This window comes from Mastacembelus armatus, chromosome 24 (assembly GCF_900324485.2).
Source record: "Mastacembelus armatus chromosome 24, fMasArm1.2, whole genome shotgun sequence".
NCBI lineage: Eukaryota > Metazoa > Chordata > Actinopteri > Synbranchiformes > Mastacembelidae > Mastacembelus > Mastacembelus armatus.
In genome coordinates, this window is record NC_046656.1 from 8,932,032 (window position 1) to 8,954,738 (window position 22,707).

General features: G+C 43.2%; 1 protein-coding gene across 5 annotated transcripts in view; it reads right to left on the reverse strand.

Moving 5' to 3' along the window:
* runx2b (RUNX family transcription factor 2b) overlaps positions 1–21,743 on the reverse strand; it is a 39,615-nt gene extending 17,872 nt beyond the window's left edge. The window contains exons 1-4 of one of the 5 annotated variants that reach the window (XM_026318808.2): positions 21,101–21,743; positions 20,764–20,887; positions 3,362–3,624; positions 1,730–1,886 (exon numbers count right to left, since the gene is read on the reverse strand). In XM_026318808.2, coding sequence (XP_026174593.1) covers positions 1,730–1,886; positions 3,362–3,624; positions 20,764–20,821 — 478 coding nt within the window. In that variant the 5' untranslated portion in view covers positions 20,822–20,887; positions 21,101–21,743. Of the gene's footprint in view, positions 1–1,729; positions 1,887–3,361; positions 3,625–4,737; positions 5,032–20,763; positions 20,888–21,096 lie in introns of those variants that run through there. The other 4 variants (XM_026318807.2, XM_026318804.2, XM_026318805.2 and 1 more) reach the window with 4 other exon arrangements.
* Positions 21,744–22,707: the final 964 nt, after the last annotated feature.

Consider the following 22,707-nt stretch of genomic DNA (forward strand, 5'->3'; position numbering starts at 1 on the left):
TGACTGGAGGAGCCAGGATCCTGTTATCCAGACTTTCTCCCTGTCCAACGCAGTGTGAGTGGGCGAGAGGCATTTTAACAGTCACTTCCTTTCTTGATAATCCCCAGCAGTTGCTGCCTTAGGGTTGAGTGTGTATCTGTGTAAGTGTGTGTATCTGTGTAAGTGTGTATGTTCCTACGTGCATGCACAAGGAATGCTATGAATCAGAGTGCAATAGCCAAGTCAGCAGCAGCACTAACGTCTGAGGTATGCAGACGCATCCAGTAACCATGGCTACGTGCAGGAAACAGGAAGTGGGGGGCAGGTTGCTGCAGCGATTCATCTGTGCAGCTGATCCTTTCATTCACACCCATGTGTGTCCTCCCCTCTTCCGTTCCACACACTAGCACACTATAAACATGCCTTTCAAAGAAGTGATAAGATGAATCAGGAAGATAGGGGATTACAGATGCAACAGGTGTCCCACATGACTGATCTGAGGGGCATGCGGGTGACAGATGATAAAAGTGGAACACCACCACTAATACATCTCCTTGCACTCCTTCCCATCATTGCTGCCTGCGATCAAATTTGGACTTACTGTTAAGACAATCCTGCACACTACTACACTATTAACACTAATGATGTTATCAGAGGTATCCAATTACTCAGTTTACCCATGCTGTCCTCGTACTGCAGGACCATTTCAACTCCGTGACTATCAATCTTGGTGCATCTCTGTTGGCTCTCTCCTCCTCTCCGTGCATGACTTTTAGCTATCTAACATCCTATCAGTTTGCTCTGCTTGTTCTTATCTCTGTCATTGCTGGGTATTCATTTCAAACACCTCGTAGTCTGATCTCCTCTGGCTCCTATGTCATTTCCTGTCACTAGATTCTGTGTCACAGAGAAATGACGCATGCAATGTCTCCGTGGCAACAAGTGGAACCACGACACCTCCTCTCCTCTATAAACTTTGTCACCCCTCATTCCTCCTGACTGCCCCTGTCTGCTCCCATTTTGACAGCTGCAACAGACAGAAACTGGGAAGCAAAGTCACTGGTGGAGCTGCTGACAGCGCTTATCACCATCAACTTGTTGTAGCCGACCACTAAGCTAATATTTCCAGTAAGTTTGTAGAGGGAGCGAGCGCATCTTCAGTGCCAAATCTAAAATTGTAATCAATATGATTTTGTAACATGACAGAAAGTGACACAAAGAGTCGCTTCTGTGATGCAAAATATTCAGGGAATGCCATTTTAGCCAATAGGAGTGTGCCTCTGCTTTGCTCTCTATCAGCCTGGGGTTATGTGCAGAGAGTGATTAGCTGCAGGGCTGCGGCACCACCCAACATGTTTATAAGCCTGAACAGAGCTGGGTCATATCAGGTGAGCAGTAAGTAAGGCAAGAAAAAAAACTGCTGTTTCTTGTTGTCAGATCAACACCTTGTTATGCAGTTTATGCCGGACTGTGAGATATCCTATCTTTGTTTTAACCACGCGGCAAAGTTCATCATATTTCTATACACATATCAAGATTCTGGGTTTAACCCAAAGAGGGTGGTAGCAACATAGTTCACCACTCAGTCTTTAGGAGACAGTCGGTGGAATTTGATCCTGGAGTTTGATAGATCATTATGTGGTTGCCTATGTAAGGAACGTGACCACTAATCCACAACACTGAACTTAATAGCTCCTCCTGAGTTTTAGTAGCGTACAGTAAATGGAGCACAGAGAGTGTCGGGCCTCACCTCTGCCACTGCGGCCTACGAATCGAAGGTCGTTGAAACGTGCTACTTGGTTCTTCATCACACCTGAGGCGTTCCGCAGCTCGGCGGAGTAATTCTCGTCATTGCCCGCCATTACCGTGACAACAGTCCCGTCAGGTATGTCTCCAAGGGCAACCACCTGTCACAGGTGCAAAGGTCAAAGGGCAGATAATTAGGAACTATACTGAACCAAGTTTTTGGGGGGATATGCAGATTTTTACACTTTTTTCACAGAGCCACAATATAAACTAAATATAAACTCCAGCTACGTATCTATTTTTGTGACAGCATGCTCTCATTTGTTCATGGTTAAAGAAAATTAGCAAAATGTTTATAGAAAAATTGTAAAAAAAAGAATAAATTTCTTTTAGTTTAAAAACAAGCTGAGTGAAATCAAATCTCAGTTTGAATCTCAGTTTCACCCATAATAGAATTAATTTAGCTAATGTGACAACCTTGTTTTACATCACGGCATCCTCCACCAAATAATGTTGATAAATGGATTTAAATTCATCCTCCCAAAGCTGTTTGTTATCATGCTCAATGTGATTATGTGAATTACTTCTATAATGCGGTTCTAAAAACATGCGCGCAGAGGCCTTGTGTTATCATTTAGATTGCTGGATGGAGATAAAAGAGTATGAGTAGGCCTACAAAGCAGCAGTAATTACAGAGCCATGGTAATAAGAACAGTTAAATATCAAATATATTTTAAAAAGTGTCATACTTGAATTTGCTACAGCTACAAATTTCCACTTTGGTTTCTTTCATGTGTCCTTTAAATAATATCTGTCAAGTAATTAATGGGGCCTTTCCTGTGAAATATCATGGGAGCAAAAAACTGTCAAGGCTTTAAAAGTGCCTACAGATGCCTGAACTGTATCAACCATTAGTCTTTGCTGCGTGTTAAATTTTCTGCTTATTAAATGTTCAGCAAAGCTTAACATGTGAAGACCAATTACAATAATTTTGTATTATCATTAAAATTGTGGTTAAAATTAGCCGCATTGTGGTCGTAATATACATTTTTTGTTTCTATATTGAATGCCAAATTTAGAAAAATGCAATTAATCACCTTAGGGCTTCCAATTACTCGCAGGTTATTATTATATTATACTACATTATCTGATTTTTAAAAAAAATAAATAAAAATGTGTACAAAATCTAAAAAGAAAACAACATGCACGTGATTTCTTTCCGTCTTTTACACGTAGACACACTGAAACGTTTTTTTTTTCCTGGGATTTTAAACATCACATTCTGCTTTTATTTCAGTGCTTTTAGTTTAAAAATATTTTTCGGAATATTTCTAAATTATATATTTTGTTTGTGAAGTGTACGCAGGCGTTTAAAAATAGCACGCAACCACATGGGCTTCATAATTCCAGGCGACTAAAAAGTAAAATGGGACAGAAGAAAATCCTAAATGAACGATATCCATCAATAAAAGACTCTATACAGGGAGGGAATCTTTAAAGAAAACCCGCGCGTTACCTTTTCTAAAATCACTTTTTTGGATGAACTTCGTGGTTGGTTGTTTTCCAGACTGCAGAGATTAACACGGTGGTTTACGCACCTCTCACTTTAGCCCCTCATCAAAAAGTCGGGACTCACCTTGAAGGCGACAGGGAGCGTCTTGTTGCACCGCCAGTGGGAGGGCAGGACCGAGCAGAGGAAGTTGGGGCTGTCGGTCCGGACCAGCTCGGCCGGGTGGTCGGCGATGATCTCGGCCATGCTGCGGTTTTCGTGGGGACGCAGTCTTGGAACGGCCGCCGCTGCGTCCGGTTGCCCGGCTGGAGAGCTCACATCGTTCATCTTCCCTGGGACCGGCTGGAGGCTACTGGACGGCGGACTGAACCTCCGACTGGCGCTGGGATCTACGGGAATTCGCATCACAACAGCGTGGATTATCAGAAAAGGCACCAAACGCTCCCCAGCTCCTCTATTTCTTTCTCTCTCACACACACTAGGCGAAACTGTGTGTATGCGCCGCAGCTCGCCGAACCTCAGCGCGTTTGCCAATGGAAAATGGGAGTCGGTGAAGGCACACCGCGTTTCAAAACCCTCTCCACTACAAACTTTAGTGGGCGCCTTCAAACGAAGCAAACTATACTTCTCCGGCAAGAAAAAACAACAATCGAAAACTTGATGATGTTTTAAATGACAAGCTCCTTCTTTCTAACTTCTCGGGGGAAGCGTCCATGCGCCATAACGCAGGCGTAGTCAGCCATGTGCGGATATAAATAACACCAAATAAATGTCCGAGCGCTTAATAGGCTATAGAGTTACCAAAAAAAAAAAAAAAAAGTAAGCAAGAAAAGCAGGTCTAAAACTGAACAGGCAACCCAGATGCCCCCAAAAAGTTTTTTTGTCTTCCCTTAGTGAAAAGTCAAAGCGCTGCTCCAGGTGCGTCATTGAAGTCTTTGTGCCAAACTGAAAGGCTCACTGAAAGCCCGCAGGCTATGTACACACAAGAAAGCTTTCAAAGTGAAGCGAGTAAGCTTTAACAATACCTAATAGAGCTATTTATAACCCCGCGACGCCTACAAACTCTAGATATTTTCCGTAAAGTCTGTCCGCCGGGCCGCAGGTTTTGTATATAGGGTTAAAAAGGTTGATGAAGACGAGGGAGGGGGGGAGAGAAAAAAATCGTCGCCGGTGAGATGAAGGAGGCGGAAAAACGAATCCCGTTTTTGCAGCCGTAAATGTGGTTAGTGTTTGGAGGCTGGGGTTTCCCGTGCTCAGGCTTTTTGTGGTTTATATAGCTCAAGCGCCCAGCAATTATTGCGCTGATGCGACTCCAACACGTGGTGTCTGGAGTCAGATCCATTCCCTCCGCCATAATCTATCACGCCTGTACAGACGACCGGACAGGTCTCCGAGTAGCGTCTATAACACTCACGGGGTCTACGTTTCACCCCCCCCCCCCGTCCCGTCCCGTCCCGTCCCGTCGTTATTCACAGAGTCAGTCTGGTGTATAGGCTACATACCGACATACTACCGCTCCTTTGGACCATCCGCGCCCTCCCGACTCTGGAAGCGGTCATTTCCAGTCAATAAACACGCACCAGTCCAGTAGTCCGTGTTGTGTTACCACTGTGTCCTGACAATACGGGGCTCCAAAGTGCCTTAGAGAGCGGAGCTCGGGTGAGAAGTGAGTTACACTCCATCAGGTAGGAGCGAGTGAGTCACCGGAGAGCGGTGAGTCAGGTTGAGACACAGGCGTAGAGTTTCACTCGGTCGCAGGGGAGAGCTGTTGTGCAGGTGTGCAGGTATTCGACTTCACCCAGACTTCATCACCCATGTGGCCGTTTCTTGTAAAACCGACTGCGCTGTTCTACTCATTCGTGTAAGAATCTGTTTCACACTTTGTTGGAGCTGATTCACCTTGTTAGCTGTGATCACACAGCTACAGTGTTGAACTGTGTGTGAACTAAACCTAACGGCACCAAGTGACGACCCCTGGATCATTTTGAACTTGCGCTTTTACGCATGACTTTTCATAACCTCATTTCAAAACGACAATACTGCAGTGTTATAAAATACTCTGCGCTTAGTAATAGGTATTATATTCTGACTCCAGGACATCAGGACTGTATTGGCCCTCCATTTATTAGAAAACTTTGCACACTGAGATTTTATACTAAAAAAACATGATGATCTTATAAAATCCGAGGCACTGCTATAAATAAAAGTACACATACGTGTTTTTTAAGTATTAAAATTAACCTAAAGCAGTAAAAGACTATGTATATATATTATGCATCAATAATAACATTCTACTGACTCAACAAGTGCTACAGGGGGCATTTTTCTGCATCCCCTTACTTAAAGTACTTCTACTGATAATGCTGTACTTGTAGTTTATGCAGTATTTTCAAAGCTGTACTTAACGTAATGTAACGCTGCTTCTGCCTGAATAAAGAATCTCAACATTTTCCACCACTGCAAATTTCAGAATGCAAAATATTTCTCTTCAGAATTATTATTTTTTTTAAATTGAGGACAAAAACAAAAAAAATCTGAAATTGTGTCAAAAGTCTTATTTTAAAAAAGGGACAACTTTCTACCTGGTGTGACAAATCAGTTAAAAAACAAACTAACAAACAAAAACCCAAAATCTATTTCATGCAGATCTTATTAGTGCTGAAATGTCTAATACTTCTGCTGCTCTTAAGGCAGTCAGTGAGGAGCGCTGCTTTGCCTGCCCCTCTTCTGTCTACTGTAGAGGGCATCCTCTACCCTTCGTGAGCTCTCTCTGAGAGGCTCCAGTATCTCAGCCGGCTCTCATCACCCACCCCACCCTCTGCCCTGATTACCCATCAGTCTCGCAATGAGTTCTTCTGAGTGCCACATCACACAGCCCTGTGCGGATTTCTACTCTGTGTTCCTATTCTATTGCTCCTAAACAGGCTTTTATTACAGTATTTAAGACAAAGGCCTTTGACAGCCTGGGCTTGTTTGTCAGGTTATTTGGATTCTATCTGGGATTTTGTGGCTTGTTTCTATGCTGTAAAATCGTATTTAGCGTTATTCTTTTAGCAGCACGCGTTCCGTGTTGAGACAGAAAAGGTTTATTCGCAGTTCTACAGTTTTAGTACTTGAAATAACCTGCCTTCTTGTCTTTCATAAGTATGTATGTATGTGGGTGTGCACATGCAGACATGTCTGTTAGCATGTGTGTGTGTGTAAGGATGTGGGAGGGATAGATATATAAAGTCTGAAAGCACTGACACGCATCTGGCACCTCGTCATGTGGACTGGAAGGGGGGGTGAAAAAGTGATTGAGTTACACTTCCCCTCTGTGTGCCCCAAACACCAGAAATATGGTTCACATTGTCCAACATTCTCAAAGATCAACTAACAATTCATGGATGGATAAATGTGAATAGTAGTAATTAAATCTGTAATAGTGATAAACATGGCCTTGCAGGAACCGTGGAGCCAGTTATTCCAACAGAGTTAAGTTTCAGCTCTGATATTATCTTTTTTTTTTTTCAGCATGGAATACATTTGAGGTAATGTGGAAAACATCCTAAATCCTAGTGGAATTTCATTTAGGAAAGGTTAGGGAAGAAAGCGTAACTACCTTTCACTCAATTTCAGAGCCTAAATTGAATTAACCTAATTACATGAATGTATATGGGTGTAGCATAGTTGTTGTTCACACTTTAGTTGTATGAATATGTAATGTATGTAATGTAATGTAGCAACAAATACATTATATCAGTTTCAGAACAGTAGAGCTGTCGGTTTCACATTCAGATTTTCTGCACCGTTATGGTCCCATCAGAGTCAGTGGTAGGAAGAGCCTCTTGATGTTCCCATCCTAATCACCCCCGACCCACCCCAGTGTAGCCGTGACTTTAAACCCTGACAAGCTCAGCTCATCAAAGAGTGTTTGTCCCATCTGACTCCGCTTTGCCTCTCTGCTGTACATCCAGCATCTGTCTTCCAGCTCCCTACAGGATACGGCCCGCATTCATACAGCAAAGCCCGCTGTCTGGCTTTCTGTTATTCAAAGGTGTAGGGCGACCTCAGAATTTAAAATCCACTGTTTGATGTCTTGGACATGTGAAAGAGACAGCGGCGAAGGCGTTAATGTGCCAGAATATGCTGTTCAATCAAAAAAAAAAAAAAAAAGAAGAAAAAAAAAAAACAACTTCCACCGTTTCAATGTCCTGCATCAAGTTTTGATCAAATGTGAAGGCTGGAACTTTGATGCAGTATTGGACTTCAAGGATATTTGACTGATCCTGCTCAGTCTTAACAGACTTAATATTATGTAGTAATGAATGTAGCATAAAGCTGTTCATTTAATGCGGCTGCTGCTCGCCTGGTGCACAGCTGGATTGTCTGTCTCAGCTCTGGTATTATTCATCTACTGTGTTACACTGGCTTGGAGTCATTGCACAGTAGGAGAAGTCACTAACAGTGAGGAACCACAGTACACCACATTGAGAAGGATGTGCGTTTTGTGATTTATGGTAATATTGTATTTCTGCTGCTCAGTTTCAATTATTTGTTTTCAATAAAAATCAAACTCAGCTGACACTCTGACTGATTTTCCTGTTGAGATATCAAGCGTGTAATTAAAGTTTCTGTTCTCATTCCCACTTGGAATCACAAAGACTGTGTGAACCGCTAATATGTACACACACACACACACACACACACATGCCGTCTATAATGTTGTCAGCAAACTAACCATGCCGAATCTATCTCTTCCCTTGTATTTTCATAACTGTGTGTCAGATTCTTTACATCTCTCTTGATCTTTGACATTCACAGAAACACACACTCAGAGGCCTGTGAGTAATCACTATTAACAACACATCATTAGGAAACTCAGCTTAGTGTTGACGCCAAAGAGAACATCAACAGTCCATTGCAAAAGTTTAAGCAGGACACACCCAGCTGTATGTGCCCATGCACACACTTAAGCTTTTATAGAAAAATAATAAAAACACGGGCGAGCAACATTATTGTCTCATCATACAGCTCTTCGGCTCGCCTTCTCCTTTTCACAACCGTATACTCTCATCATTCAAGAGGAAAAGTACAGCCACTTAAAACTCAGGATTAAGGCTCCATTTCACAGTGGTGCATTTTTCAAGACATTTAATTATAGCTTTCTACAGGAGGGCTGTGACGAGGCCCAGAGTTTTTCAGCTCTAACGGGATGTTTCCATGTTTGGCAGGACGAGCCAACCAGCTTGCCAGCTAACCAATCAGCAAGCCCACCGAGCACAGCAGTAATACAAGCCAAATATCTAGTCTAATAGCCGGTCAACCAAACCAACCGGGATAGCAGACATGTAGACTCGGGCTGGTACCTGGCCAACCAGGCAGTCAATTAGCGGAGCAGCTAGGCAGCAGTGGAGGATGATGATAGGCAGAAACTTTACTTCTCCTGACCTCATCGACACAACCTCACAGACTCACATCCACGCACTGATCCCAGATCACAGCTAAGCCCTTAATGAGTGTTTGTCACTGAGCCCGTGACATCACCGTGAACTGTTAAGACGGGGACGGCACGTTCTGTGGTTTGTGTGTCCCCAAGCAACTATTTTCACGGAGTGTATTCCAAGTTTTTTAGACGTTTGAGATGGCTGGAGTGGCCGTGCCTATGGAGTTTTACGTATTTATATTTCGGTCAGAGATGCAGAAGAAGTTTGTCTGATATTTCATTCTGTTCCTGAAATGGTAGGGAGCAGCGGTGGAAAGACATGGAGACATGGAGGGGGCAGCTGCTCGCTGCTTGTGGCGGGAGGGTAGAGAGGGCGGGAGGGGCGAGGGGTATAAAGACAATTTCCTCTCTGCTCTTACTGCTCTGACTGTCTGCCGCCTACTGCCTTCATGGAGGTCCCTAATTGAGATCACTTGTACTTAAAAATAGGAACAAAAAAGGAACTTCTGTGGGCTGGGAGATGGAGAGGAGAAAATAAAGCAGTAATATGTGATGAAGGTTGCCATTAAAGGTTCCCAATGATAGATCTGAGCGACCGGGGCAGAGAGCTGAGAACTCTTTCAGTGTCTGCCAGGGAACCTTCAGATGTTGATGTGTCACACACCACCTGCTGTCACAGCCCTCAAACTGTGCATGTGTGCAGTAAGAGTGCATTTGTAGGTTTTCCGTGCATGTGTGTATGTGGGTGTATAGGTCTTTGATGGGGTAAGGTGACAGTGCCTGGGGCTGAGACCAAGAACATGCCAAAAAGGGGGTTCGGATTTTCCATTTTTGTACATGACTATGTGTGTGTTACAATTTCTCTTCACGTGGCTAGTAACAAAATATCTTCACAGTCACCAGGCATATTAGGCCACCCTTTGTGTGCAGTCTTTGTGTCATTAGCTATGCTATTATTAGTCCTTCACTTTAATTTAAGTGTTCCACCAATCAAACCCTCCCTGGTGCTCCCTTTCCCAGACTCCATCCCAGAGTGTCCCATAAGGCGTGCTGGTTTTCCCTTTAAACCATCTATCACTCAATCACATCTGATCATGCTATTAATCAAACAATGAGCTCCCCTCCTTAGAGACCAGTTTGAAAGATTGGGTCAAAGGAAGCGCAGCGTGTCCAGGAGTGGTACCGGACTAAGGCTGGGAAAAGGAACCCTGTAAAGAGCGTTTTTCTTGGACCAAGACCCTCTGTAGGTGCTTAAGACAATACAGACACTTGGGCTAGGCCAACATTCCACTTTACACTTTTCTCTTCCTCTGTGTATTCCACTGGTCTACTTCCCCTCTGCAAACTAGCCGACTAGTATCAAAATATTTATAGTACATCTGCAAGACATGCTGTTCTCATGTATCCAGAACCGTTTAGCCCTGTGTTCATTATGCGAGGTAAAACTAATACCAGATTTATAGGGGTAGATTTCTCTGTTCTCCCTGTCCATGTAGTGCGACTGAGGATGATTTATGTGAGGCAAGGAGGCACAGGCAAAATAGATAGAGTGACTATGCAGCGAGAGGCAAACAGGCAGTGGCCCAGACTAGCACTCGCAGGGGGGCTATCGTCTGTCACTCGACCATTTCCACTGCTTCTGTGCTGACACTGGAGGAAGGTAAGGAAGGACTGGCAGTGGCTTGAGATGGTGAGGGATAGGAAGGACACAAGAGGAAAGGGTATATGTTTGTATATGCATGGAGACAGGGCAGAGGAATGTCCGAGTGCACTGGGTCCAAATTGATGTAAGGAGCGGTAGACTAGTGCCAGATGGAGGGGAAAAAGTCCACCATGGATGCTCAATTGCACACAGACATAAACATTTAACCAAAGTTGGAGTAAACCTACGCATGGAAATGTACCATATATATTTTCTGTCTTGGAGCATTGAAATGGATTAAATATATATCTGTTTTGCTTGGCCATCTTCACAGGATGGGTATCATGAATGGCTTTTACTGAATAAGTCTCTTGAAAAGTCCTTGCATTGCATTACTGCTCTATTTCTGTGGGGTAACCAACATCAAAACTGTCAGTCAAAGCAATATGTCCAGTGCTGAGACAACAGCCAATCAGATAAACAGGAAATTAAAAAAAAAAACATTACTGGCCAGACACCGCAAGCAGCCACGGCACCGGGTGTACGTCGAGCAACAGCACTCAACTTCCGAGGGTTTGGATCTTGCTCTCTTTTCTCTTTTTCCTCATGTCTTCCTGATCACAGTCCAACTCGAAGCCACTCCAAAACACTGACCCTGAACTCTGTGACCTGAAGCCATACATACTCGATCAAATTCCAAACCATTAAGATGTCAAAATGGCCCCAGGAAGCCGCGGCTTGTGAAAATTTTGAGAATCCTAACATGCTTGTGCTCCATGCGCTGAATGAGTTAAAAGAATTAAGCCGAGAGTGTCACGGCTGATGCAGCTCACTCAGAGATGGGCCTTTGCCTCAAACCTTAGCCTGTAATTACACTGAGCTTATTAGGCTACTGGTCAGAAATGACTCACAACAAGGTGGGGGTGTAGAGGGGGAGAAAAAGAGACGGGTGGATGGAGTTCACTTTCATGGCTTCCAGCCTGAGATGTCCTCAGACAAAATCAGTTCCAGTCATCTTTGGAAAAGTGGGTTCATCGAAAGAAAACATCATGAAAGTTGAGGGAAAGCATGATTTCACAGAAGATAAATGACTATTGTCTGATTATGTGACCTATGACCCCGTATTTTCCACATATACTCAGAACTTAACGGTTATTTCAGGACAGAGCCTTTTCATGTCATGTCTGCTCTGCCCCTAGCTGAGACGCAGATGACGCCAGCTTCATAGCGCCTAAATCGAGTCCTTAGCAAGGAGACTCATCGGCTGCCGAGTCCCACGGGGAACATCTATTACATTGTGAAACGCTGTCCTTCAAATACAATCTATTCTGTGGTGTTGCATTATGGCAAAGCTGAGAATTTGAACATCACACACATAAAAAAATCCCTCTCTGGCAATGGGGTTGTTGGGATGTGGTCTCGGGTTGACAATTAAATTGTCCGCTTGGAATATGCTGTTGCACTGGAAGCATGAGATTTATGGCAAATAATTTCACCAGAACTGATCATCTTAAAATGTTTTAACTGCATTTTATGGCATCATAGATCATTCTGATGTGTTCTCACATCCTCAGGAGACTGAAAACTGTCCCCAGTAGTTGCAGAACTTACAGACAATTAAAGAAGCTCTAAACAACCCAACATCCTCTCACTGAGCTATCGCTGAAAAAAAAAGAAAGTCTTCCACCCAATTAGTCTCTTTTAGCAACTTTCCTGCAAAACAGGCAACTATTTGACTCCTTAAAAACCACAAAGCATCATCACACAGCTCTCCAGCAGCTTCTACCAGTAAGGAAAACCCTCAAATCATAAAACAGGTACACAGGGTTAAAAGTTGTAAACATTAAACCTGTGTATACATCGCAAGGGATGCTTTTTCATCAGTAATCACCTCCCACTGTGAGCCTGATGATTGGGTAATATTTATGATGGGCCTTCAGGGTACGCTTCTCTCTCAGTTCCTCTTATGTCTATAAAATCCTTTACCCTCAGCTCAACTGCAGTGCAGACAAGGTCCCATTAGAAACCTGATTGTATATGTGCTTTTTAATGACGCCTCCATAGTGGCTTACATGTGCAGGGGTCATGTGCATATGTGAACATATATATGTGATGCGAGTGTGTATATACAGTATGTATGTGTGTGTAGCAGTAGAGGGGCTGGCTCTGAGACTTTGGTTAACCAGACTATAATTTGGAGGCCCAGTGAAGACTCCCAGCAGCCTCTCACTGTTTGTTTACCAGAGAGACCAGTTCCACTGTTTCTGCTGCATCTGCAGGGTCCTGCAGGAAAAGGGCGTGTGCATCTGTCTGGCTGTGTGTGCATGTGTGTAGGTGTACTCATGTGTGTAATGTGCTGAAAGTGATATTTTGTAAAATGGGTAAAGAAAAACTGGTATTATAATGACCATTTTATGCATGTTTTTTTATTACGCTTCTCTTTTTACAGAACCAGTGCTTTCAATTAACCCGAACTCTGACATCCCTCATTATCGTATTTTTCTCATTTTTTTTATTTTAAGCTACAGTAAAACAGGGAGGCAGTATACATTCACTCAACCTTTTCCATCCAGAAGTGCTAGTTTTGTCATGAATAAAAAAACAAAAAGAGCCCAACATGACAAAAACCACCCTCGCACTAAAAAGTGTTTGTCAGCAAAAAAAAATGACTGCTATTTTTGTTTGTGCCAAGTGTAATTCTCCTGAGACTAAACTGCTCGCTTTCTGTCCCAATTGGGCTTTTTTTTTTCCTTCCCCCCAACAATTCTCCTCCCAAGCAGGAATAAAAAGAAAACAATACAATTCAAAAGAGCGGAGCTCCCAGCCTGTCATTTAGCTGTAACTTTGAATTGCCTTTGCTCTTTTCTTTCACACACAGAATTGTTGCAGCATCCTAAAATTCCATCACGAGAGAGGAAGAAAGACAGAGCAGGAGAGGAACTTTCAAAATATCACTCTAATAAAATATTCCCGCTCCTCTGGGATCCTCCTTTGCTCATTCAGCATCAGAAGGAGTGAAGTGGAAAAGGCCCGTTATTGGTCTTCGTCCAAAAAGGAGAAAGAAAGAAGAGAAAGAGAGAGGGAGAGAGACCTATTTCCTTTGGGGAAAGACAGAAAATAGAATGAACAGTGCAACAGTTGACGGAAAACTTTAAAACAGCGACAACAAAATGAACTAGACGACTGTAAAAGGGCAGCTGTCTGGGTGAGTGACAGGATTCAGCTCCAGACTGACAGCACAGCCCAGCGAGGATCAGAAAATATGTATGTATATAGACTTTGATCGCTCAGAGCTGCTTGTCGGAGCAGTATGATTGGATTGAAAATGTGTAAACTGGAACAGCTCACGGATCAACATAAAACACAGCAGCTACAAGTTCTCCGAAGAGTCAAGCCTCAGTCACAGGAAAGAGCTTTGAACCACCCTGAGATGTAACATGGGGTTTGGGGGGGGGGGGGTTTGCAGTTTTGTAACATTGCTGTACAAGCAGAAATTGCTCAAAACTTTTCTTTTTTTCACAGCACGAGTCATGCAGGCTTCGGGAAATTTGCAGCAATGAGCAATGTTGGTAGACATCTTATATTAACCCCTAATTTAATATTTATAAGCTGTATATAAATGCTTAATGAATGATTTATAACACACTGTGGTGTAGTTTTAAGGTCTTGTCAGCAACTATAACTCCTCCTGCACAACAATGAATGATTAACAGTGTAATACAAAATGCATTTAAGTCAAGTAATCAATTAAAGCATGTCTGGTGTATTATCTTGATTGTTATATTTATGAATGAGCTTAAACAGTTTTGAAAACCGCCTGTGAGTGATTTCTACATGCATGTAAACAATGAATAAATCCACTGTAACTCAATACAATGTGCAATGCCGTATAATTAAATATAATTAAAGCTATATTGTACTGTTATAAATCATTCCTTAATGCAGCAGCTCAACAGTCTTAAGAGAAAGAAATAGTATTTACTGTAGTCAAAGCTTGGACATGTCTGCTTCTAACTATTCTGTAGCGTGAAGTGTTAAATGTCTCTGTACTGCCTATAAATATTAAAGTATTTTGTTACTGCATAACCTGATATTTTTTCCATTTCTTAATTCCAATTATTTACATGCTTGTCCTCACATCTCTTTTTTTTTTTTTTTTTTGGACTCCAGAGGCCACTTTACAAATGAGAGCTACCTTTCCTAGCTGCCCTTCTCTCCCTAGAGCCTTGTCAAGATCAGCTTCACACACTATTCAAAGTTCAAAGACTAGCAGCCCACTACACACACCTACACACACTCTCCTGGCCCCTTTTGTGTCTCTGGGGCATATTTAATTTCAGTGCTCTGTACACACATTGGAATATGTCTCCATACACACACACACGCGTGTGTGTGTGTTTGCCACAGGTGGTGCTGGTGACTCTGATTATTGTGGTGACCAATGCATTGCCGCCCCATCACGTTTGTCATCAACTTTTTTTACCCTGAAAGCGTGGGTGGGAGGGGAAGGATGGAGGGAGGACATAAGGGGAAGGAAGAAGAAAAGGGAAGAAGGAAGAAGAGGAGGGTAGATGGTGGTGAATGACCACCCTCGCAGTGCCATATGGGAGCTGATTTGAAAGAGTCAGTTTTGTATTGCTCTTACTGGATGCCTCATGAGTGCAAACTGATCCTCGCCTTTGTATGACTCTTCCTCTGTATCACTTACTCCGCTCTTTTTCTTACTTTTAATGTTTCTTCCTCGCTCTGTAATTTTCTCACGTTTTATCCCTCACTCTCACATGAAAGAACAAACAAGCAAACCTCCTCCTTGCGAACAGCGCTCAGAGTTGTCTGGCCTCCATAAAAGGCTTGTGTGGGCGTTGTGGAGTGGGTGGGCAGCATGATTTTCAGGTGTATTTGATCTGCTGTGTTCACACCTTGATGTTGGCGGGGGGCCCGCTGTGTGGGCAGGTAATTTGAGGAAATTAGGAGATGGGGCCCGTGTGTTATTAATGACACCCCATAGCCTTCAGTGCATGCCCATCTATTGTTCCCTCCTCTGCACACACCTTTCTTTTCTTCCGCTCCAGGTCCTCTGGTCCCATCTGCACCTCCTGCTCAACACCCACCCTTTGCCCCTCTAAAGACACAGTGTATGGAATGCATACGCACATGGACACACACACACACACACACACGCACACACAAAACACACACGGAGCACATGCGACAAAAGCAGCAGGAAAGAGGATTGATTCCAGGTGCCAGTTTGAGTGAGAGCATTAATCAAGCAAAGAGATCTTCTTGTCACAGTCACCTTTATGAAGTACACACACACACACAGACACACACACACACAGTCCTGTACACCTATAAACTCTTTGCAGTTCTATCAGCAACCATAAAACCCACTGTCATTACTCTGTGACACTGCTACATACCAAACTCCTGTTTAAAGATACTAAATTTCTCCACAAGTGTTTTCTAAATGCGTGTTGAGTGATAAATGAGCGAGGGCTGATACCAACGTCTGAAGACACGTTGTAACAAGGTGCTCATCCCTTCTGACAGCTCCACTGATGTGTTGCCAGGCTATTGATCACAGTCAGAGCTTGGAGTAAGTCTTTCTTGCTCCTTCACTCATCCTGTTTCACCTCCACCTTGAAAATTAAGCAAAATCCAACCAATCTGTGTTTACACTCCGACACATTATGTTTACCTCATGTAAATAATCAGTACTGCTTCAAAAATACAGCTAACACATCCAACCCATGCTGCTCTTTTCATGACCTGCTGGTAAGTAAGTTTATACATTTGGGAGTCCGGCCTGAGTCAGAGGGGATACCACATTCCTCTAAGATTAAACTAAGAAGGGAAAAACCTCCCCTTTTCTCCAGTGTGGGGCAGAACAGATAAGGCCTTGTGTTGGTGCTGTGGCCATGCTCTCACTCACGTCGTTACAGACTGAACCCAAACATCCAGCAGGGTCGACACTCCATATTTCCCCCTTATAGAAACATGGAGCGCGGAAGCGAAGCCGTCGCAGCCGCTTTGCAGGAAAGCGAGGGAATGCTAAACAACACTGTTCAGGTTTCTTGTGGTCTGACTATGCTTCTGACTTAAATAACTAAAATAAAACCTGAATGCTTGAATGGAACAGAACAAGAGGAAAGGACATAAAACAGAGACCAGAGTGAAAGAGGTATATGGGTCTGGGTTATAATACTGGTGTTCTGTTTCATTAGGGTGAACTGGTTCCAAGATAGACCAATTTTCAAAGTGTTAGGTAGTTACTTCCTCTCTGAGGGCTTATATCGGATAACAGTAATTCACCCAGCATGATGCAATTGAAATGGATGAAGGGCTGCAGGATCTTGTTAAGTGTGAAAATAGCACAGCGCTGCATTAAAAGCTTCACCAGCTAACGCAATGGCATTAAGCTACCTGGTAATTGTGGTGCATTCAAAAATCATTGCTACGCAGAGCATGAGAATGAAGTGCTATCTAAAAAATCCACACTAATTTGGCTTGTACCCTGAGTAAACATTGCAAAGGTATTAGATACTAAAATTAAGCCTGGTTAAAAAAAAAAGCAGCAATGTTAACTTATAAAGTTTAACAAATGGGTTTTATCGCCCCTTTGACAAGATTGTTTTTCAGTCTTTTATCAACGCATTAAACAGGCAGAATCCTACAGAATGTACAGTCAATGGACAGGCTGCCTTATCATAACAGTGTTATTCGCCCCACAGCCCTGTGTATTCTCCGTCTGTTGAGGCAGTCTCCAAATTACAGCAATCTCACTCCTTTTGTTGCATGTTTCAATTACTCTTCACTGCTTAATTTGCAAGGAGGAGAACCAGATATTGTACGTGAATCAGTAGTTCACAGTTGTTCTGGACTAGACTACAAAGTTTGCCTGTTGACACTACAGGACTAATACCTCTGAGTCAGGGTTTCTCTCTAAACTCTTTTTGATTGATTCACTGGCGGAAATTGTGCTTTTAAAAAATCACACTTTAAGCTAAAGTGGTTAAAAATCTGACCTATGGTGATGCAAATGTTTTTCTAAATTAAGAGGAAAAACATAACTTTCGCCACAATTTTCACGTCTTCAGCTGTGGGAAAGATGCACTTTCTGCACGGGTTATAGCGTTCCCAAGGCACTCTCATTTAGACCTTAATAACTGCCTACAGCCTACATTTAAGGCCATAATCAACCCACCATTAACCGTTAGTACATTTAGGTGAAAATACATACCAATTAATCTATTTTTGATTAAACACTGATCACATTAACACTCTGCACCTCCCTGATTACCCTCAGGAATCACGTAGATTAATGTAAGCCCAAACACACACAGCACCATTTTAGTCCGTCAATATGACCCTGCTGGGATTAAATAACATGTTTGCCTCAGAGGTACAATTAAGCATTGCTAAATAGAGTTCCTTTGAGCCTGGGGTTGAGGGAAGAGTCTGCACTGCACAGTAGCAGCCAGTGAAGCGCTCAGATTTTTCCCCCTGGCTTTTTCAAATTACCTATTGATGAGCGGGCTTCACGTCTCTCCCTTGCTGGGGGGGGGGGCAGGGAGGGAGGATGTCTGGTTCACTTTTAAGATGTCTCTGAGAAGCAGGCCTGTGGTAAGATCTAAGGCAACACTTATGCAACAGAAGCTGCCTTTCTCAAATACATATACGGTTTCCCTGCAAATTATCTGAGATTTTCTTTGGGGAATGTTTTCCGCCCGGAGTCTTCAGATATTTACCCACATCGTCCTGCTTTTCTTTTGATCGTGTTGATTTGGGTCCGTCTGTGTAAGCACTTTTTTTTTTTTTTTTTCCAATACTGTAACTGCACAACTTTACCAAACAATAATTGCTCCCATGACTTAATTGTCTATATGTAATTAAGTTTTTAATAGAAAAAACAGGGAGTTAAATGTTCCCCAGAGAGGCATGGTGGTTGAGTGGGTGCCACACATGTTGAAGATTATTCTGCCCTCCCCATCAAATCTGCCAGTATGAGGAGTTATAAAAAATGTATTTGAGGCAATTAAGTCAAAACTGCTTGATGTAAATGCCAAGACAAATTTTAATGAGCACCCTTTTCTCAATTTGGAATATATGTTTCTCCCTCAAGTCGGCACAATTTATAACTGGGAATGTGCTCTCAGTCGCAAATGAAAAATGTCCTTACAAGCGACTTTACAGAGAGAATGAGTAATGTGGCTTTCTAACTAACAAAACAATATTTTGTAACTTGTGTTCTCAGCCGATGATGGACAAACGGATCCAGGAGAAACACTGGAGCAGGAGAACATGAAGAAAATTATGTAAAGTCAACAAAAAGCCAAGACTTGAGCTCAGTTATGGCATGTTTTTTTGTCACCCAAATAGATTTAACTTGTGAGGAATGGATGAGGGTAAAGAATTATGATTAACAGATGTAAATATATGTGTTCAAATCTAAGAGCTATGTGTTCAATTATATTCAATTTCCACCTATTGGAGTTTAAGCAGCACTCAAAATTAAAACCCAGTTTCACTCAATCACAGATCCTCTTTTTGCCTGATCAAAACTAAAACATTCAATATGCCAACCTTAATTTTTACCAGTGCTGACACAGAGCAGGACACTACATTTATTTGTTTTAAATTCTAAATACAACAGAAAGCACTGGAGGTCTTGCAAAATCACACTGCGCCGTCAAGGGGACTTTTTGTGGTTGTACTGACAGATTTACTGCCCAGATGTTCATAAACAGGGGCAACATCAGTGAGCCGTAGCACAACATCAATCAACAATATTTAATACAAGACTCCATCGACGATTATCTTCTCTCTGTGTCTCTCCACCTGAACATCTGCACACATCTGCTATTCTCTCACCCTCTGCCTGTGCTACAACATGCTTTCAATTTCCTGCAACGCTGCTCTTCTCCTCTCCCGCGCTCCGACCCCTGAGACACAGCGAGAGGTCAGGGGGTTAACATGGTAATAGGTGGTGGTGATTGGTAGAAGACGCTCACTCTCTCCGGGCTTTCAGAGCTTATTAGGAGCCACCCTGCTTCTGTGCGGAGCCGGAGCCCAGAACAGCTGTGTCTGACCACGACTTCTTAAAAACATCTTTTAAACATTTGATTTGGACAGGGGACCAGAGCGGAGAGGCGGGGCGAGGATCTATTAAACTTAGCCTGTCTATTTCTTGCGTTGCAATGTTTGTTTAAATTTGAAAAATCATCTGGTAAACCTAAAACATAATTTATTTTGCTGTTTAAATTAGATTGTGTAAAGAAACTGTCACAATAGAATACAGCAAACCCAAAACAGAGGCCGCAAACTAAAGCATGTAAGTTGGCCTTCACAGGTAATTGAAAATCATAAAGTTGACACTGCTACCGTTTCACAAGTCTCGAGTCTATTGTGGTTTTACAGCTTCCTATGAAGACACTTCAGGAGCCAAGGGCAATGTTGAATACTGGACTGTACAAACAAAGATGAAAATAAATATCAAGAATGAACTGAACGTTAAAGTATAATTCTACAAGTTTTTGAGACTTAATAAATAAAAATATTTTTATTGTCGGGCAATATGTTCTATGAGGGTTTTCATTACATGACTAAAAAATCTATTTTTTTTTTTTTAATATAACATAGTTAAGAGTCTCTCATATTAGTAAATTACAAAGAAGCAATAAGTCAGGATAATGTGGTAGTTAGGAGTTTCAATTTATTATATACACTTGAATTATGGATTCATATTATGGAAGCCTACATGGAGCAACTTCTTGTTCAATGTAGATTTATGCCTGCCAATTAGATGCTCCCCGGGGGCTGCGGAAATCGACACTGATTAATTAATGACAGCAGCGCAACTGAACGATGTCAGGAAGCGATTCCAGACCTTTCTTGGCAAACTAATCGATACTTCTTCCCTACGCGCAACAGAGACACCCAATACACACAATCCAGTAATCCCCACATCTTGTTTCAATGCTCAAATGTAAACTCTCTCGTGCAGCGTCTGTTTACGTTCGTCAAAAATATCACCCATGCTTTTGTTTTTGGTTCCACAATGGTATTGCTTTGTAAATCTAAGGGTATGTTGCACAAACATGTCATCTCCCGCTTTCAGAAATATTTATAAACATCACGTAGAGTAAATACTGGAATCTCTAAATGTGGAGAGTTTTTTTCTTTCTGTATTTGCGCACCACGAATAACCTTGATGACAGTTGGGTCTTTCTTCCACCACAAAAGCTTGGACCTTGACAGCAGAGTACTCAGTGACCTCGGCTGATCCCCTCCACTCATCTGGACCCAAATCCATTCCATCAGATCCAACTTCCTTACCCTCTTCACCCAGACCCCTTCATCCCTCTGTCCAAACCTCAACACCTGACCCCAAGTTCTCACCATGACCCGAGCCCCTAAGCCAACTCCAGACACAACAGAGACCAACAGAACAGTACTCACCCCAGAAGAAGTTTTGTTGACATGGTGTCACTGTGCTGAAAAGGCTGTTAGATGCCATAGCTGCCTCTGGTTGCAGCAAGCCCCACTTTTGTTCCTCTGTGGTTTCCGTGACCCTTGACACGTCCTAAACCAAGAGCATGCAGCATGTCATGAAGAAAAAAAATGGAAAAGCCATCCACAAGACATGCTTTACGTATCAACTATTTAGATGACCACAAGTAACAACCAGGTCTGGTTTTATAGAGAAAAAAAATTGCAGAGGCAAATATCGCCTTTGCGGATAGATCAGATGGTGTCGGACTTGCTTGCTTGGCGAGTGTGGTTGGAACGTACTTACTCGCTTAGCGCCGTCCTTGTGACTGGTGCTGGCCCGCGACGATTAACCATTTACACTCCAGGCCGTCCTCAAACACCAACCCCGAGCCGCACGTCTGTGGTTCTGTGGTTGTTTGGGAGGCGAGCAGAGCCCTCACACAACCCAAAAGGCACCAGCTTTAAAACTCGTCTCTTTCCTGCCCTCCATGTGCTGTCACTGGAGAGCCTGGGTCACATGCCCTCTGACGTCATCACGGCACAGCAGTCGAGTGGGACAGCCTACCGTTGTGGCTTTCTTCCCTCTCCTCTCTTTGGACTTTTTTTTTCTCTCCTCTCTGGCTCCCCTCCTTCTCTCTCAAGCGTGGTTCTGCAGCGTTTCCAGGCTCTCTGGGGGATCGAGGTCTGACGCTCCCATGAGTCAGGAGGCTTCAGTGGGGGCAGCTTGTTCAACCGCCCATGCCTCCTCAGCATATGGGGAACAGCACTCTCTCTGCTTTCCTTCCTCTCCCTTCACTCTTTTATCCCCCTCCCTCTCTCTTTCTATGTCTCTCCCTCTCTATCTGATTCTGTTGCTCCTTGCCTCGACTCCTTTGCCAGGCTGCCGTGCTGCTCCTGTCTGCCTCTGAGCAGGGAGCGCAGAGCTTGGTAAGATTTGAGGGTGTGAGTGAGGAGCGAATGGCTGGCTGGCTGGCGGTGTGAGACTGGGTGTGTGTGTTAGAGCCTGTGTGTTTGTCTGTGTATGCATGTGGAGCAGAGGGAATGGGGGAGAGAGACAGAAAGACTGCATGCGTGTGTGTGAAGAGAGAGCAGAGGCGGTGTGATAATCTGCTTATTTACAGAGGAGCATGTCTGGAGAGCCGCTTCACGTTACTTTTTTGCCGCTTGAATGTTCCTCTTTCTCCTGTTTCACACTTTAGGTTGCTGTGTCACAGCCGGTACTCCTATTATTGTGTCATTACCGTGATAACAGTGTGTGAGCATGTGCATGTACACATGCAAGCCCGTGCTGAGATTTAATTGGCTCTCAGAGAAGTGAGAGAGATGGGGGCAATTCCTGTAAGAGGCCATAAATCATGGCCACCTGTCTTCTCTGTGAAAGAGATGCCTTCTCACAGTCTCGCTAACACTTGGAGACACACAGACACACTGCAAGAATAGCCTGCCAACATGGAGTGTAGTGCAGGCAACTCATGACAATCAAGGATGAATCATCCCACTCCTCACACACTCACACACACACACAGATTCCCACACACATACGTTCGGTACACACCCTGACAGGTCCTGGCACAGTGTCGCAGCTCATCTTTGATCACAGATCACAGGTGTTTGTTACAACAGCTCAAAAATGCAGACGGGGTGTTCGTAAAGAAGAAGAGGAATGTATGGAATGAAGCTGGGAGGTCAGTCAGGTTGTGAAGTGTTAAAGAACCTCAGTCATCTTGGAACTAGCCAGTGGCTAAGCATGACTAAGCAGCGCTTCAGGCTCTGTCATGTGTTACCGCCAGTCGGAATTTTCCACCTTTTAATCAGCAATTAGAATAAATTTATCACTGTTTGATTTTGATTCTAGCCTGTGATTTAAAGGAGCGGTCCATTCAAGTTACAATATATATATATATATATATA